General features: G+C 41.5%; 1 protein-coding gene across 38 annotated transcripts in view; it reads right to left on the reverse strand.

Moving 5' to 3' along the window:
• The window catches only part of Syne1 (spectrin repeat containing nuclear envelope protein 1), a 477,397-nt gene that overhangs the window by 291,737 nt on the left and 167,923 nt on the right, over positions 1–17,737 (reverse strand). For 37 of the 38 annotated variants that reach the window (NM_001419849.1, XM_087580487.1, XM_087580698.1 and 34 more), the window contains 11 exon segments: positions 33–260; positions 3,954–4,104; positions 5,953–6,113; positions 8,913–9,053; positions 10,136–10,300; positions 11,838–12,005; positions 14,058–14,222; positions 15,562–15,670; positions 16,270–16,478; positions 16,673–16,831; positions 16,999–17,133. In NM_001419849.1, the coding sequence (NP_001406778.1) occupies positions 33–260; positions 3,954–4,104; positions 5,953–6,113; positions 8,913–9,053; positions 10,136–10,300; positions 11,838–12,005; positions 14,058–14,222; positions 15,562–15,670; positions 16,270–16,478; positions 16,673–16,831; positions 16,999–17,133 (1,791 nt within the window). 38 annotated transcript variants of the gene reach the window in all.

Raw genomic sequence — 17,737 nt, forward strand, 5'->3', positions numbered from 1 at the left:
TGTAACTTAAGTTTACTTGGACCAGCTCTTACCTTTCTCAGATTCTCTTCAAACTTTTGCTGTTGTGATAGCTGGCCCAGGATTACCCCTTCCAGGCCTCGTGCATGCTCTTGGAGTTCCTCCCAGTATCTTCTTATCTGTGTCAACTTGGCTTTGATGCGAGCAGACTCTCCCGTGGTAATGAACTGGGCAAAGGACTGAGCTGCCTCTTCCAGCCCTACAACACTCTCGATCTTACCTTCTATTTCTTGAATTGTGACCTGATAGTTAAAACAAGAAAAAGAAGCAAGTCAGCGTGGACTGAACAGGCTCGCCTTCACAGTGCACAGAACCTACAGCAGACACTATGGGAGCAGGTTGCTTCACTGATGTCTAAACATGCTCAGGTGGGGAGCAAGCAGCTGCGAACAGACACTGCTCACTTCCTGACCTCATTCAGAGAGAAGAGATGCATAGAAACACACAAAACACATTGCCTAGCAATGGTGGTTGTGTTGGCTGGATGGCGAGGATAGAGAAAGAGCTACTTCTTGTGGTGAAGTAAGCAAGAAGCTGTGGCTAGGCTCTCACGGTGACTCTGAAGACAGACAAGTATGGTGTTTATCAATCAACTATTTCAGCGGATGTATGGAATTGGCGTGTTTCAGGAACTCACAGAAATAGTAACGCTTGCATGTATTTAGTTTTTCCAAGGGCAATAGGGTACTTATGCTGCATTCACTAAACCCTTTTGCCCTCACCCGTGAAAACAGCCTTTGACGATTTATCATTTGATCCTTAGGCCAGCGGTTTTCCACTATACGACTCCTGAACATACTCAGCCAATCATGGGGAAACAGATACACCTAGTCTAAGAATTTTAGTATCTGACTAATTCTCAAAGAGCCTGGAAACTCATTGCTTTCTTCACTGGCTAGGTAGTCTATAGAAAAATAATGTGTACATATCATCCATTTAATTTGGGAAAGAAAAGATACTTTATATAGTAGTAGCCAATGCAGGAAAAGAACCGAGAGCTACCGAGGCTGTGTGAGCAGCAATGTTGGGTGGGTGGGGTCCCATAGATGGAGTAAACGAAAGTCATTCCTCCAAGGAATCGTGCAAGTCAAACAGAATTATGTAAAGGTATTATATCAAGTTTCAGACGCAAGTAAGTGGAAGACGCTGTTGGGCTAGGACAAATACGTTTGTGACCTCTGTCAAGATGAGACAACTGGAAAGAGCTCATGTCACCTTCAAGCCCACTTGGCGTAACCCTTTCAAATTCTTTTTTTCACATGCCTGGCTATGGCAGAACACCAGCTAGGTATTGGCTATCTGATCATAGAGTCTCTGCTCCTCTTCCTGTCCTTATCAAACTGTTCTGAAAACAAAATGCTCCTGGGTTCAGAATGTGTATTATTTAATATGTGTTCATGAATTGTCTGCATAATTGCAGCCCGTAACAGGAAGAACCTTAACTAAGAACGAAATGATGCACCCATGTCATCCACTGACTCATGACCACAGCCATCGACTTTGATCCTGAGATTGTGGTAAATAGAATAATATCCCATCGGAGAACAGTGGAAGGTGAGCCTAGGGCTGTGGAGTGACTGTTTGTCAGCATTGACTTGGAAAGACGTACAATGATGGCAGCTGAGTTTGTCTTTGCAGACATGCCAATGCCCCGTTAATTATTGCTGTAAGCTTGATTTAAAGTGAAAAGGGATGTTGAAAATGCATTTTTAACCTTTCTGAGCAGTGTTTGGAATTAGAACGTGAACCTTCTAGATCGAAGGCTGTTGGACTCCACTCCATTGTTGCTTCTGCCGATACATATCTTTCTTTTTTTTTGCTATTTACATCTATTTAATATATTTCAGATCATTTTGAAGTGCTATTTTGGACGTGTCAAAATGTATTAAATATTTCTAACTTTTCTAATTTTAATCAATTTTACAGCTCAGAAGTGCTATGATAAGACTAAACATTACAGTAAATGAATTACTGAATGAATAAAATAAGTCCTAAAATGTTGGTTTAGTCCCGAAAGGAGAAGCTTTAAGACCGAATGATCTACAAGTGGTGGAATCCTAAGGAAATTTTCTTTTCCTTAGAATTTAGGGAAGATGATTAAGTGAGAGGTTTTTATTAAAATACTTCATAAATTTTATTTTAGGCTTGAGAGCTGCTTTCCTGGACAGGACAGAAGACAGCAGGCCATGTTTGCCACATCCTATGGATCTCCCATTGCACAGGATGAGGAAAAGCAGTAGTCGGCAGGATGACCTATCCCCCTCCCTCCCTGCACATGGTCTGAGTCAGTGTAAAATGTGTCCTCGACTTGGCATTTATTTTATTCTTAATAGAACACAATGGCAAAGGGTTTCCCACTTCAAAAACTAATGAAGAGAACAGCAGAAGGAAGTGGCTGAATCTGAACCTGTGTGGTGTGAAATTGTATAAACCAGAGAGTGTATATTTAAATAGATTGATGAAGTTGAGAGGAGATCATGATGGGAGTCTGGAAGGACTTAGAAGGGAGAGTATCGGGCTGGAGAGATGGCTCAGTGGTTTAGAGCACTGACCGCTCTTCCAGAGGTCCTGAGTTCAAATCCCAGCAACCACATGGTGGCTCACAACCATCTGTAATGGGATCTGATGCCCTCTTCTGGTGTGTATAAAGACAGCTACAGTGTACTCACATACATTAAATAAATAAATTTTAAAAAAAGAAGGGAGAGTATCTGGCAGATATGATCAAAATAAATTGTACACATGTAGAAAATTCTTAAAGTGTATGTGCGTGCGAGAGAGAGAGAATGTGTGTGTGTATGTGTGAGTGTGTGAATATGTGAGTGTGTATATGTGTGTTAATGTATGTGTGGGTCTGTGAGTGTGTGTGTGTATGTATGAGTGTGTATGTTTATATTAAGAGAAGGATGATCACTCCAATCACAATTCTTTCAGCCCATACTTTTTCACTGCTCTACTAGAATGGTCAGTGGTAACCCATATACCTAGTTCTTCCATCAGCTGGAAAGCTCATGCATCAGAAAGACTCTGTCCAGGCAGGAAGATCATAAATAAAAAGAATACAGCAACCAATCAGGTCTAACAGCTTTCTGTATAGGAAAAAGAGAGGCAGGGAGGAAGGAAGGAAGGAAGGAAGGAAGGAAGGAAGGGAGGGAGGGAGGGAGGGAGGGAGGGAGGGAGGGAGGGGAGGGGAGGGGAGGGGAAGGGAAGGGAAGGGAAGGGAAGGGAAGGGAAGGGAAGGGAAGGGAAGGGAAGGGAAGGGAAGGGAAGGGAAGGGAAGGAAAAGAAAAATTCTCTACCTCCCCCCTGTGGTGAGTAAGGGTAAGTTCCATTAATGCAGTTTTAGAAGGTGGAGGTGTTTTTTTTTTTTTTTTTTTTTTTTATTTGTTTGTCTGTTTCTTTTGCAACAGAATCTCACTATGTATCCAGCAGGGCCTGGGACTCACTATGTAGATCAGGCTGGGCTTGAACTTGTGGCCGTCTTCCCACCCTTTCCCTTGTGATTTCTGGGATTAGAGACATGTGCCACCATGCCTGGCTAACACAGCTAATATTTGAGTCTGACATTTGGAATGGTTGTAAAAAAGAACAGTGGTAGATAATGTATACATTTCATGATATATAAATGTATAAACAGTGCACTGCATGGGCATCAAACCAAAATCAAGGAAAAGAATACTGAATGCAACCATAAAAATAGTTTAATGATATTGCACACAATATTGACTTTGGATCTGTAAGTCAGACCGTACTAATACACGATTTGATCTATAAACTGTCATCCATCACGATCTCTCAATTTGGCGTTAGTTTAACTTAAAAGAGCCACAGAAGAACGGAAGATTTGTCCTGGGATCAGAGAGCTTTTGGTGATACATATATAAGAAAGATGTTCTTAAAGGAAGAGAGATTAATGGAACGTGGGCGCAGGTCACCTTGATTTGGTTGATCTGCATCTCCATGGCAGAGGCTGACGTTTCCAAGGAACTGAGTTCATTTTCTTTCTCTGTTATCCAGTTGGACAGGGTCTCAAAATTACTGCCAAAATGATCCCACTTGGTTTTCACCATTTCCATGGTTTTAATACTAAAATTAACCAAATTAAGTTAAAATGCAGTATCTCCATAAAGAACAGCAAGACATTTTCCCCCCTACACATCACCCTGTGAAAGGGTTTGAGGATATTTGATTCCTTCAAAGCACGAAATATTTGTGCAGGAAAGCCTACACACTCAAGATGACTTGTCTTTCTGACCCCAGCCTCCCTGTCTCTTCTGGGGACGGGCTTCGGGGAAGGCAGTGCGAGTGCTATGTGGCAGCGTGCACGCTGACTGCAATTGTGCTGGCTCCAAAGGGCATGGGCCAGCGCGGTCCAGCTCTGCATAGGAGCAGCCATCCTCAGAACTTAGAATAGGGAACTCTCCCAGAATGGCTTTTGGGGTTTGGTAGTTCGATCGATTGCCTTTGCTTTCAAGGAGGGGCTCTGATGGAACACTACATGTTTGTGAATCCAGGTAGAGCCGTGGTCTGATCGCAGGCCACAGGGCAGCACCCGCTCTCAACTGCTTTGCGAAGCCTTTGGTTTATAGCCTACAACGATCTCCACTATTCAAAAATCACCTGATTCCAAAAGACTTTTGTAAACTCTTGTTTGTGAGCTCCCTAACCTTCTGCAGACAACACTGGGTCTCTGCATGCTGACTCTAATCAATAGGGGTTTAGCTCTGGATACATAACCCAGTAAACATGGCTTTCGGTTCAGGAAGAAACTATACAAGTCACTTCAGCACTAAGCTAACTGATGTCCTTGGATGAAGGGAAGGTATACCTGATTATAAAAGGCACTTGATGCCAAGAATAAATAATGACATCAATTTGATTGTCAAATTCAGTAGTGTCACAGACTTAAATCTGTACCCTGTGTTTATCTAATGCACTTAGCAGTGTAAGAAAGGCAAATGCCATCTATCTTATAGTTCGACTTTTTTTTACATAAGATTTAGCTTCAAATGGATGTTCCAATCCATTTATTAGCAGCCTGCTTTCTGATATAGTCTCAGATTTGCTGTTGACATAGTTTGGTGATGGATATCAAATATAAGGTTGTCAAAATTTAAAGTCAGAATTGACTGCAAATAAAATGTTGATCAAAATTTAAAGTTTAGGCAAATAAAAAATGTTCAATGCAAGGCCCCAAGAGTACTAAAAATAGTTTTCACATCCGGAAACCCCTCTTGCAAGTGCAGTCCTATTACTTGAGAGTCATAGACTAGCATTCAATGTGTCGCTACATAAAAAATGTTGTAATATTATTTTAAAGAATATTGACTATGATATCAAAATCCTGTCTTCTTTAAACTCTATAGAAGGATATCTCCAGGGACCCAAGATAGTATTTATTCTTTTCAGATCAATATTAATGTTTAAAAGCAAGGTAGAGTTTTGCAGGTAATTTCTGGAAGGGTTATACGAATCCGTGGTAGTTTGAATACGGAGGCACTGGGCACATACAAGCTTCGACTCTGAAACATGTACTACACATAGTGTGTGCTTAGACCTAGATCTACGCTGTCAGAAAATCCCACTTCTAACTGGTGGCAGTATAATGAAATAGGAAAAAGGAGAAAAAAGTTGCAGGTTAGTTTTTAGACTGCCTCTGTGTTATGTGAAGGCCACAGAAATGAATAGATATGGCTTAGTGATGAATATCCCATTTCAAGATGCAAACACCAAATCCCTCATATCCTTTTGTTATTATGGATACCAGTCCCTGGACTGAGGACACTTTTCTTTTGAACTGAGTTGCTTCCTTGAGACAGTTTGAAACACACAGATGGCAAGTTGAGATTTCCGAAAGACTGGAATAGAAGACACAGGAGACACTATTGGGATTGTATCCCAGAGAGGAAAGTTTAGAAGTTGTGAAGCACATACTCTTCTTCTAGTGTGTCTTCTAGAGTTTTGACCTGCTCCTTGATTGACTTGGCCTGCTGCTGAAGCAGGCGCTTATTCCTGGGCCCCAGTGGCATCTCTGCGGCTTCCTTGACAAGGTTTTCAGCCTGGGTGGCAATACTTTCCGTCCTCTTAGAAAACTCCTAGGGAAAAACAAAACAGAACAACAAAACAAAGATGGAGGAACTGTTAGGTAAGCATTTTACACTCTTGGATGGTGCACCGAGGGTCAACAGCATATTCCACAGAGATCAGCCAAGGTACGCCCATACACTGCTCTTAATGCTAAGACACACTCACATTCTGCAGGCTTGCAGGCTAACTTAGATTGCTTGCTTCAAACATTTCCACTGGTTTTGTAGAATATGTTTTCCACACTTTCCTCATTTGGGCTTATCTTCTGAGCTCTGAGTGCTGAGATTCTGAGAGTCATTAATTTATCTCAGAATATGTTCGTTTTCTACCAGTCAGTTCACAAAATAGTAGTTCTTGATCCTTTAAACATAGGGACAGTAGATCTGTGGGCCAACCAATATATTTGTTTACCTAATAGAGGGGTAGCTTGTCTAACACACTGGGGATTTTCTTATATATTTTTCTCTGTAGGAAGAAGTTATTTGTTCCTTAGGAATAATATAATCTGTCCTTAATGCTGCACAATCTTATTTTATGACTACACTATATAAATATAAATATAAATATAAATATAAATATAAATATAAATATAAATATAAATATAAATATAAATATAAATATAAATATATATATTTGAGACAGAAGCTCATGTAAGCCAACCAGGTCACTATCTGAAATTGAACACATCCTCCTGCCTCTGCCTCCTGAGCACTGAGTATGTCGGCATGCACTACAATACTAGCTTTACCCATGGAGGACTCCAGCCCAGGGCTTCCTGTGTGCTGGGTGCATACTCTTCCAACTGAGCCATACCCCCAGTTCTAGCAAAACTGTGCTTTAAGAGTCAAGCCTGTGCTACAATTGTGAACCACTTGTTTGCCCACTTTGGTGGGTGACTTTTCAGACTCTCTTGTGTGAGTGTGAAATGTTCATATCACATTTTCCTGGTCGAGGACTCAGCATCCACTAGCAGATTAATTTTTAAGTGTGTTACACTAGCGGGTACTGTTTATCACTTTTACAGCTTGCACACAGACAAAAAAAACTGGTTTATTCCACCTACTGCTTTTCAGCAACTCTGATGTATTTTAATTCAAAAATTTCAATTTGTATGAGGCTCTCCTATGTTCTAGATGCTAATAGATGCTTTTGTCAGGTAAATAATGTTGAATATTAAATTAGAAGAGTTAAATGTTGGTGCCTTGAGAGAAAAAAATTAACGTCTTATTTCTTCTCATGCAAGAAAATCTGACAAGAGCCTTAAATGTTCATCAGGTTCCCTCTTTTTGAAGAGCCAGCCCAGAACTGCTTTGTAAATATTTGTAAAAGGCAACTTGTCATTCAAAACATCTCTCCCAATTATTCTGCAATTCCATATAAGACTATACTTCCAAGGATCAATTTGGAAATCATTATAAGAACCATGAAAGGTGAAATTTCACCAGAATAGCTTCCTGTTTGAAAGACTTAATAGTGTCAGGTGAGCATCACTACTGTGACAGAGAAGCCACCTGAGGCTCAGATAAAGCTAGGCAGAGCTTCCTCATGGCACAGAGATGTACAGCAACCTGAAGTGTGATGCTTGCTGATGTCATAGCACTGAAGCTCTCACGACTGCCTGTGCGCTGCCAGGTGTTGCCGATCCATTTTTAAAGACCATGAATCTCAGTGTTTTAATTCCTCAAATTCCACAAATGCAATAAGAAGTGTCAATCAGTGTTACTGTGCCTATATGCATGCACATACACATGCTATATATGATATATTCATATCTACATACATATAGTATATATATACATACATATAGCATATATAGTGTTTTACCTGAACTAACCACAGGAATTTGCAATGCAGAGGCCTTCAAAGAATGGAGGGGGTTAGTAAAAACAAAATTAAACAAAACCAGAATGGGGTTCACTGCCAAGCCCAGAGAATACGGTATATGACCGGCCATGGACACATTAGGAAAGAACTGGCTCTCACCAGGGAGCACTATAGGTAAAACCAGGGTCTGCTCTTCCTTAGCCAAGCAAGCTTCGGCCTCTCTGAACATTTACGTCCATGCCAGGCCATGTCTGCTGTGAAATCTAACTTGGCCTTGCCATGTGAACATATCCCATACCCACCCTCAGAAGAAGCCAGCGTCCCTTAGCACAACCACCCAAGGGCTGTTGGGTAAAGTAAGGATTAAGAACCGTGCGGAGTTAGCAAGGTGGTCAAAGGGGGCAGAGGTGCTGATTCCGCATGCCTGGGTGACAGTGTCTGTTGGGACATAGCACTTCCATGGCACTGAAAGCACTTTCTAACTCTCCCAGCACGCCACACTTCCATCCTTTCTGATGCTGTATCTGCTTAGACATTCACGTCCCAAGGCACAGCGCTGGCCTTGTGGCCTTCTTAAGAACTCTCTGATGGCACAGTTCCATGTTGCCAGGGGAGTAGCATGTTTGGTTTCGTCACTGGCACCAAGGGCCAGCTGTCTAAGTCCCTCTACCTCCCACTACAGTATTAAAGCATCACGTCTAAGTCTTTCACGTCTGATAGTGCTCCCCCTTCCCGGATCCTCTGTCTGTCCTCCACCTCCAAATGCTTTTACTCGACTGAGCCCTGAATATTACTACCTCCAGAGATCCAACAGTTTATACACACCCTTGTTCAGGAACTGACCCTTTCCCACTTTCGTGAAAATCTTAGTTCTTAAGGTGTAAGTCCCTCTTACACCCTTGTTCCACAGTGCGCTGAAAAGAGCGGCCGTCAATGAACAGCAAGAACTGATGCATTGTGCACTGATCTAATCAGCTGCATACCTTTGTCTGCTCCAGCTCTGACGACAGGCTTTCCAAACTGCTGAAGCTCAGGAAGCGCTCATGGCTGGAACCTGTCTGGAAGAGATATCTGACCACCGTCTCCTTGTTTGTCTCAAACCGCTCCCACTTCCTCAAGCTGACCTAAATTAAAAGTAAATGAGCGACACATCATGCCACATTGCAAATGACCAGACTGGATCCTAGTACACTGCAGCCTTCTCCTTCATGGATTCCCTAAGCTGCTAACTGTAGCCTGTGTGACATCACACAACCACACAGACCAAAGATGATCCTGCTGTCTTTGAAAGCTCGTCCTTCCCACGTCTAGGTCTTCAGATGACTCCCGAGTTCCCCAGCAGAGGTAAAGTCGTGTGCTCCTACAGATGCAGTGAGAACATGTACCTAGGTGACCAGAGGGAACTGACTTGTCGATCACTGGCAAGGAGGGGTGGAGTAGCAAGAGAGAAGAACAGAACTGAGCAAGAGCAATAAGTAGCAAAAACTCAAGATCATTTTTAGGGCAGTGTGTCGTCAGTACCCACAGAACACGATGGCTTAGGTGTCGCTGCTGTATTTCCTGGACATGAGCAATACGGGCAGGTTCGTGGATTCAGACAAATGTTCTTTGCATCTTAGTTCCACTACTGAACTGCCCGTGACATGGGGAAAAGCCACGAATCACTCTTAAGCAGTGTTGTGATTTGAAGGTGAAATGTTTCCCACTGGATTATATGTTTAACACTTGATCCACAGCTGATGGGACAGACTAGGAAGGTTGTGTAAACTTTAGGGGGTGAAGCCCTGCTAGAGGAAGTGGCACACTAGGGGGGCGGGCCTTGAGATTTGGTAACTAGTCCCCACTTCCTGTTCACTCTCTGTTTCCTGACTGTAAACTCGGTGTGACCAGTGAGCCCCTCCCTCTGCTTCCAGGCCTCTCTCACCATGAAGGAATGCAGCCCCTTGAACAGAAGAAGCCCTTCTGCCCTTAAACTGCTTCTTGTTGCGCAATGAGGAAAGCAACTGAGATCCGTGTCTACGTGTGCAAAATACACTATTTACAAGCACCATCTCCAGAAGCTTCTGCTATGACAAAAAATAATCCAGGTAAAGTACTTAAGAAAATGTCACCATCAGCAACAGAAGTGAACCATGGCTCTTGCTGGAGACAGGAAGTCAATCCAGCCTTAGCATAGCTGAGCTAGCTCCTGCTAGCACAGCCCTACCTGGATGCGACGCTCCTGCCTCTCCCGGCTCTGCTCCAGGCCTGTAAGGGTGCTCTCCAGCTTCCGCAGCTCCTCTTGACCTGGGCCTGCCTGCCCACCCTGCTGTCCTTGCTCCATCTGCTGCTGGAGGTCTCTCTTCTTTGCTGATATCATCTTTGTCTTTTGCTGGAAGCAGTTGTTCAATAGATGACCAGTAAATTTGTTTGGTTTTGTTGTTCTGTGTAGCCCTGGCTGTTCTGAAACTTTCTGAGAACTAGGCTGGCCTTTGCCTCTGCTCCCTGAGTACTGAGATTAAATGCATGTACCAGCACCACCAGACTTATACATTTTATTCTTTTTGAAGCTATGCAGGGCTATAAGCATGCTATTATCAGAGGTGTAGAAGGCAAAGCCTTACAAGGTATAGGCTTGAACAGTTTAAACATTAATATCAGGAACTGAGAATAAATCAAAGATGGGTATTACTTAAACATAGCTTATGTTCTGAATGGTCAAGGTGTAAATAATTTGGTTTTAGTATTTTTTAAAGATATTTATTTATTATTTAGTCATTCATTTACTTATTATATAAAGTACAGTGTAGCTGTCTTCAGACACACCAGAAGAGGGCATCAGATCCCATTACAGATGGTTGTGAGCCACCATGTGGTTGCTGGGATTTGAACTCAGGATCTGTAGAAGTGCAGTCAGTGCTCTGAACCACTGAGCCATCCCTCCAGCCCTAGTTTTAGTATTTCAATTGTGTGTGATGTTGAAGAACATTTAAAATATGCAACACTCCAAAAATATTTTGGTAAACAATTGATTTGATGGTCCTCAAGTAATTGTTTTCTATCTTTAAAAAGTCCCACTCCATTTTAATCAACTGTGATGTACAAGTGCAAATATGAAGAATTCTTCATCCTGGGTATATATTTGAATAGTTAATCTGTTGATATAGTTTATATATTTTTATATATAATATTATTATATTATATATATATTTGTATATATACAAATTTATATACTCATATATATACTTATAGGCAAGTATAGCATATATAAGTACACTTATATATAATTAATATATTCCATTTGTGCATATATTTTAATGTCTACCACCAGACTGTCAGAAAGCAACTAAATTAAAATAACTCATTATTGGGAACTAGCGTTGTAGTTCAGTAGAGTTGGAGCTTAATGTTAAGGTCCTGTTTTCAATCTATCACCAAAAAAATAGGCTGATTGTAAATATGTGCATACACACATACAAATATGCATACATACTTATTTGCATACATATATACCCATACATACATTCATACACACGTGTACACATACACACAACTATACATATATTCATATATGCATACATTCATATATAGATACAAATCTATACATGCACACATACATACATACATGCATACATACATACATACATACATACATACATACATACATACATATAATTCCTTCCTTTTTAGTTGCAACCTTTTGCAAAAGCAAACTCGCCTGAAACATCTGGCATTTCAAGTTACAGTTTTTCAAACTAAAGCGTCTAGGAATTTGTCCTGTTTGTCAGAGAGAGCAGAGCACAGAATTGCCGAGTACTTTGAGCTATCAGACCAGTTCCTTCTCCTTTCCCCTTTTCTCCATCCCCCCATGTCAGAACCTGGTCTTCATCTCTAGGCATCGTGCATATGGCGAACAAAGAGGCCTCTACCTGGTGACGCAGGAGCATCTGCTGCGCCTCAAACAGATTTTCTGTGTCAAGGATGGTCTCAGCCTCATCCTTGCTTTCTTCGGAGCCTGACATCAACCCCTCAAGGGAACTTTTCACAATTTCTTTGTACTGAACGCATTCTCCGAAGTTGCTTAGCATCTTTTCAACCTAAATTGTTATAGAAGAAAAGAAGTAAATCATGTGCTATTTTGCAAAGTTTGTGGAGTATCTTTAAATGGAGCTGAGATGGACAAATTAACATTTCATGCAGCTAAGCTACACAGTGAGATGTTTTAGTACACATTGTGAAATGGCTTCAAGTTTTAATATATTCATTTTTATTTGATGTGAATAAGTGTTTTGCCTGAATGTATTTCCACATTACATGCATACTTCATGCCTGCGGAGGCCAGAGAGGGCATTAGATTTCCGGGAGCTGGAGTTACAGATGGTTGTGTGCTGCCACGGGGGTGCTCAGAACTTAACTCAGCCCTCTGCAAGAGCAGCCGGTGTGCTTAGCCACTGTGCCAGGCTCCAGCTCTCAGAAATGACTTCTCTAAGCTCATTAGCCCTTCGGTTACTTCACACATGCAAATTTTCTTTGGGAGAGACTCAGAGTCTCTTGTCTTAGTTTCAAATATAAGAAATAGCTTTGTTTGTCACGCCATACATTACATCTCGGGAACTCATAACTTCACAGTTTATGCCTTCAATGAAATCACTCCCTTTGAGGTGATGAGATAGTACATATTTTAAATGTATACATAAAATATACCTCAACAGGTAAAACCAGATTCATATATATCTAATTTCTATGACATTGCATAGTTTTAAACCTTATTTAATTGTTGTTTGATGGTACAGCCACTTGGAGGGACTGAAAGATTCATTTCATTGGACAGTATTCTGCACCCCATTAAAGACCTATTCTAAAATTAAGAAGAGAAAAATGTGCATAGCTTGATAGGAAAAGTACGATAATAAAGTTCTTTCTATCTTATACTTCATGTCTTGAGGTCCTTTGATTATAGTCTCCTAAGTACTATCTGGCTGGGAAAATACCTCATACAAAATGTAGAAACCAAATGATTTAAAACCAATAGGGTAGAGAAATCATGAAGAAAATGACAGAACATTTGTTGAAAAGGTCCTTCCAAAACTACCTATCGTTCTATGCTACCTTCCCTCTCACAAACACTTGACCTTTAGATTGCTTCCATCTTGCCTTATTAAGCTTCCTACTCAGACACCAAGTGAGACGAAGCAGCCCTAACAGACATAACGATTAAATACTGCATCCTATAATGGAATAGAGCTCATTCCATTGGAACACATATTAAACTTAGAACGAGTTAGTATTACTGGTTAGCAGCTAATGAAGACTTCTCTGTCTCAGTGCACTTCCAAGTTCTTTACCTAAATTACTGAATTTAGTCTTTGTTACTCCCTTATTGATGTGTTTTAAATTCTTTAAAAGGAAAGAAATTGGGGCCTAGAGACATTGAATAAAAAGCTTAAGATTCTATGGAAAATTATATATAAAGTTTAAACTCTATTGCTGGGTTTCTCTTACTTCTAAGCATATTTCTTTCCTTTTGACTTTCTTCTTCTTCTTCTTCTTCTTCTTCTTCTTCTTCTTCTTCTTCTTCTTCTTCTTCTTCTTCCTCTTCCTCTTCCTCTTCCTCTTCTCTCTCTCTCTCTCTCTCTCTCTTTCTCTCTCTGGATCTTTCTTTCTTTCTTTCTTTCTTTCTTTCTTTCTTTCTTTCTTTCTTTCTTTCTTTCTTTCTTTCTTTCCAGATAGTATCTTACTATGTCACTTAAGCTAGTCTTGAACTTGTGATATTCAGCCCAGGTTATCCCTGAACTTCCTATCCTCCTGTCTCAGCTAGGATTACAGGCAGGCATCATTATATCAGGCTTCTCAACCTTTCCCCTAAATTTTGAAATGTGTCCATAGGTGATTATGAAATAATGATGCTTTCAGTAAGAGCCAAAAGCCATTTGGCTGACCATCTTTGGACTTTAGACATAGGTCTTTAACTTGAACTACCCAGCTGAGAGGAGTTTCCTTAACTCAAGCATCCTGTCCATCTTTCCTAACAATCGTCACATAAATAACTATGGTTTCTTTATAAAATTACCTGCTAAGCTACAACCAAAACAAAGATGGCCCGTCAGCCTTCTCCCCCAGAATGCTGTTTAGCACTGTAAATGGCATACCTCTGACAGTAAAGCCACAAGAGCCTTGAAAGAGCTTGAGAGTTCTGCCAGCTCATCTCCACGCTTTTGGGCTTCATTCTCTGAAGAAACATCAATCAAATGCTTAAGCCTGGATTTCAGCCAGCTGAGAATCTCTCCTTTCTTGGTGATGTCATTTCTCATCTCCTGGAAGGAAAGGAACCTTTTTAATAAGAACAAGTTATCATGAGTCGCAACTTCCTAGCAGGAAAGATCTCAACCCAAGAAGGTTTGTAAAGTGACTATGATAGTGTGAGCTAGCCCTTCTATCTCAATGAACTGAGGAGAGGAAGATCTTTCTCATGGTGCTCTTTCCTATCCATGGTGAGAAAGTGACAAAATGAAAGGCTTCTCAATGCCTGTACCTAATATGCAAAGCCAACACCATGCATACTTTTAAAAAATCACCTTCAGAGCTAGATTAAATGCTTATAAATATTTCCTTGTATATAGAAAACTTGAGTTAACAAAACACTAGCCATCAAAGATGCACAAGGCAGGCCAAGCTCTCATTAGCAAGGATGGGTCTCTAGTTACGATGATGGTGGGAAGGTTCCAAAGTCTACTAGTAGTAGAGTGCACAGTGCCAGGGATTGCCACCTATACCAGCTACAGTTAGCCTAAGGCAAGAGAAAATACATAGCAGACAGGAAGCAACTGGCCTCAAAATTGATCTGTGCATTCTAAGATAAGGCTTAAAAAATCTAAAACAGCAAGAAGCTAGGGGGTGGGTTATTCATAAACCTATTTTTATATACGCGTTCAGTAATGTTATTGAGTCCTCTACTAGTGCCTTGGGCAACTGTATCAGGGAAAAAGGGACCCAGAAGACAGCAGCAGAAAAACAGAGCTCTTTTGTAGTAGGCATGTGACTTTCAAGAATCAGAAATGTTGAAGGAGAATTGCACTCTAGTCTAGGTATACCAGGTGAAGGCTAAGAGAGAGGGCTGCTGTGTGATAGTCACAGAACAAACACAATATTCAGATCTGGAGCTCTGTTCCCTTGGCTAGGTTTGCAGCCTCTAAGGCACCTGGACTGATCCAGTCCAGCCTAATGACAACAGAACAGTAAGGGAATTCTCTATGTCCTCCATGTTATCAAGTTGCTAGATAAAACAGTGTTGTATAGAAACACACAACATCTTTGTTCCTGTAGCAATTCTTAAATCTCTGTTGCATTATACAATCATACATGCTGTCTCCTTCTCCAGTATTCCCCCTGAGGTAAAGCTGCTTTAGAGGTATCACTAAGAGTGCTTAAATCTCTAAGCTACCAGCAACTCCAGAGATGGAAAAAACCTACCCTTCACCACATGAATAGGAAGAGATGTTGTCTTTAAGGAAATATAGAAACCTAAATTTTTTATAGAACGGGCACATGTGTGCAGACACAAACCAACTAGCTAACCAACCAAACCAACCAGTTACAGTATGAATATTTAGTTATTGGAAATTTTCCTCTAGCCAGGACCAGCTCAGAACTCACATCTGCCACACGCTTAACCTCATCATGGTTGCCAGTGTCAATGGGCTGATCCTTGATGTTCTTCAACCATGACTCCTTTGCAGACACCCAAGAGGAGAGCTCAGAAAACCTGAAACCACACACACATTTTATTACAAGAGGGGCAAAGCTTCAGGATGATGATACACATTTTCTATTTTGAATCCATGGAAGTAGATTGAATGACAACCACATGGGTGGCCTTTTCTGGGAACTTTAACATGAAGCCCAAAGCAAGGGTGTTAATATCTGAAGTCATAACTTAAAGGGAGCTTAGTTGAGGACAAGGATGTGTTTCAGGGCCCGAGAGGGAAGGAACCACTTGAAGTCTGACTTCCTATGTCTCACTAAAGTGTCATTAACCAACAGAGGCTGACATCTTCCTATGAGGAAGAAGTATGAGAAAACCAAGAAAAATGGGATTATTTGACCTCAAGGACAGATGGGTTATTTTGAAATGAAGTACAAACCCTGCTTTGGACAGAAACCCATTTTTTAAAATTTAGACAGATGGATAGATAGATAGATTTTTTTAAAATGAAGTACGTTTATACCAAAGTATGGGCAAGATTAAAGCAATCTAATTTTCTTACTGCTTGAAACAGCATGTGCACCTTTCCCTGTTTTATAATAATCTCAGATGGAAACAATTAACATAGCCTGTAGCCTTCTCTGGAGATACCCCAGTACCTGCTAGCATAGTCCGTCCACTTGTCTGGGTCATCCATGAGCATCATGTAAGTGTTGTCAATGGAAGCTTTGAGCTCTTTGAGAGCTGTGTGACAGGCTCCAGATGTGTCCCTTACTGGGTCCCGGACTGGGAGCTTCACACACAGTTCCTCTATGAGCCGTAGCCGCTTTTCACAGAGATGGTGAGGACCCTTGTCACTGAAGAAAACCTAAGACATGATAAACAGTTTCACTACCTTGGTGAGAAGCCTCAAAACATGTCTATGTTCTCACAGAAAAACCAAAGGCAGATCCATAGAGAGAACCGACGTCCATAACGCAACCATTTCCCTCACACCGTGGCATCTGTCATATCTTTAAATTCCTCTATGTGGTTATGCACTTTCTACGGTGTGGCACATACCCTGTGCTCCTTGATGATTTTCTCGCTGCCTTCCTGGGAAGCCAGCTTGGTCTCTCGCTCCAGCTCAGCTCTGCACTCTTCCACAGCAGCTGAGAATCTGTCCTTCTCCACGGCGATTTTCAAATGGAGCAAATGATAAGGTGCTTCTCCCTGAAGATCCTGGACCCACGGAAAGATCCAGAAAACAACAGTGGGTCTCCTGTCTAGGTATGTACCCCATTGAGATGCCAAAATGTCCTAAACTAGTTCTCTCTTACTTCCAATGCTGAACTACAGAACAGATTCCAGGATGCGGATTTCTCATGGTCCCACAATTCCACACTCACCTTCCACTGTTTGTGCAGCTTTCGAACAGCCTCCTGCAGGCCTTGCTGCTCCTGTTCTGGGAGGATGTCAGTTAGCTCGTCACAGGCTTTTAGGAAAGCATTGAGGACCCTCTGGTCCAGCTGGCTGAAGAAGTCCTATCAGAGAGGGGAGCACAGTTAAGATGCTGTGCAGCGTAACGGCCTCAGAAGACATCCTGATGAGCACCCAGCAGCTGCCTTCATCGAAGCCTTAGGCAACCCTATCGTTCTTTGGGAAACAAATTATGACCATCCATGGTTGTGAGTTAGACGTCATCGTGTCTGACAGTTTATTGTTACTCTGCACATTTGATTCCACAGTGATATGGGTCTTCTTTGGTAAAATAAGATTCGCAGCACAGGATCTACTTCACTCCCTTCCTTGTCTGTAACCTGTGTCCAGTCATGACCGTCATTATTAGCCATGCCACACTAGGTGTGTATTCTAACACACGTGCTGCAGATGAAACATGTCTCCACGGAGCTAAATGTCAGCACCCTAATTCAAAGCCATGGCCTCAGGGGTTATTAGATTTAGCTTAAGCCATGAAGGTGGAACGTTCATAAAATTACAGGCAACGTCTCTTCCTGACCGATGACAACATGGAAGTGATCATCTGTAAGCTAGAACAAATCCTCATGGGAACCCTTCTATGGGCTGGCTAAGCTCAGACTACATTTCTCTAGAACTACAAGAAAATGCCTTTCTCTCTTCAAGCAC

This window comes from Rattus norvegicus, chromosome 1 (genome assembly GCF_021556685.1).
Source record: "Rattus norvegicus strain SHRSP/BbbUtx chromosome 1, alternate assembly SHRSP_T2T, whole genome shotgun sequence".
NCBI classification, from domain to species: Eukaryota; Metazoa; Chordata; class Mammalia; order Rodentia; family Muridae; genus Rattus; species Rattus norvegicus.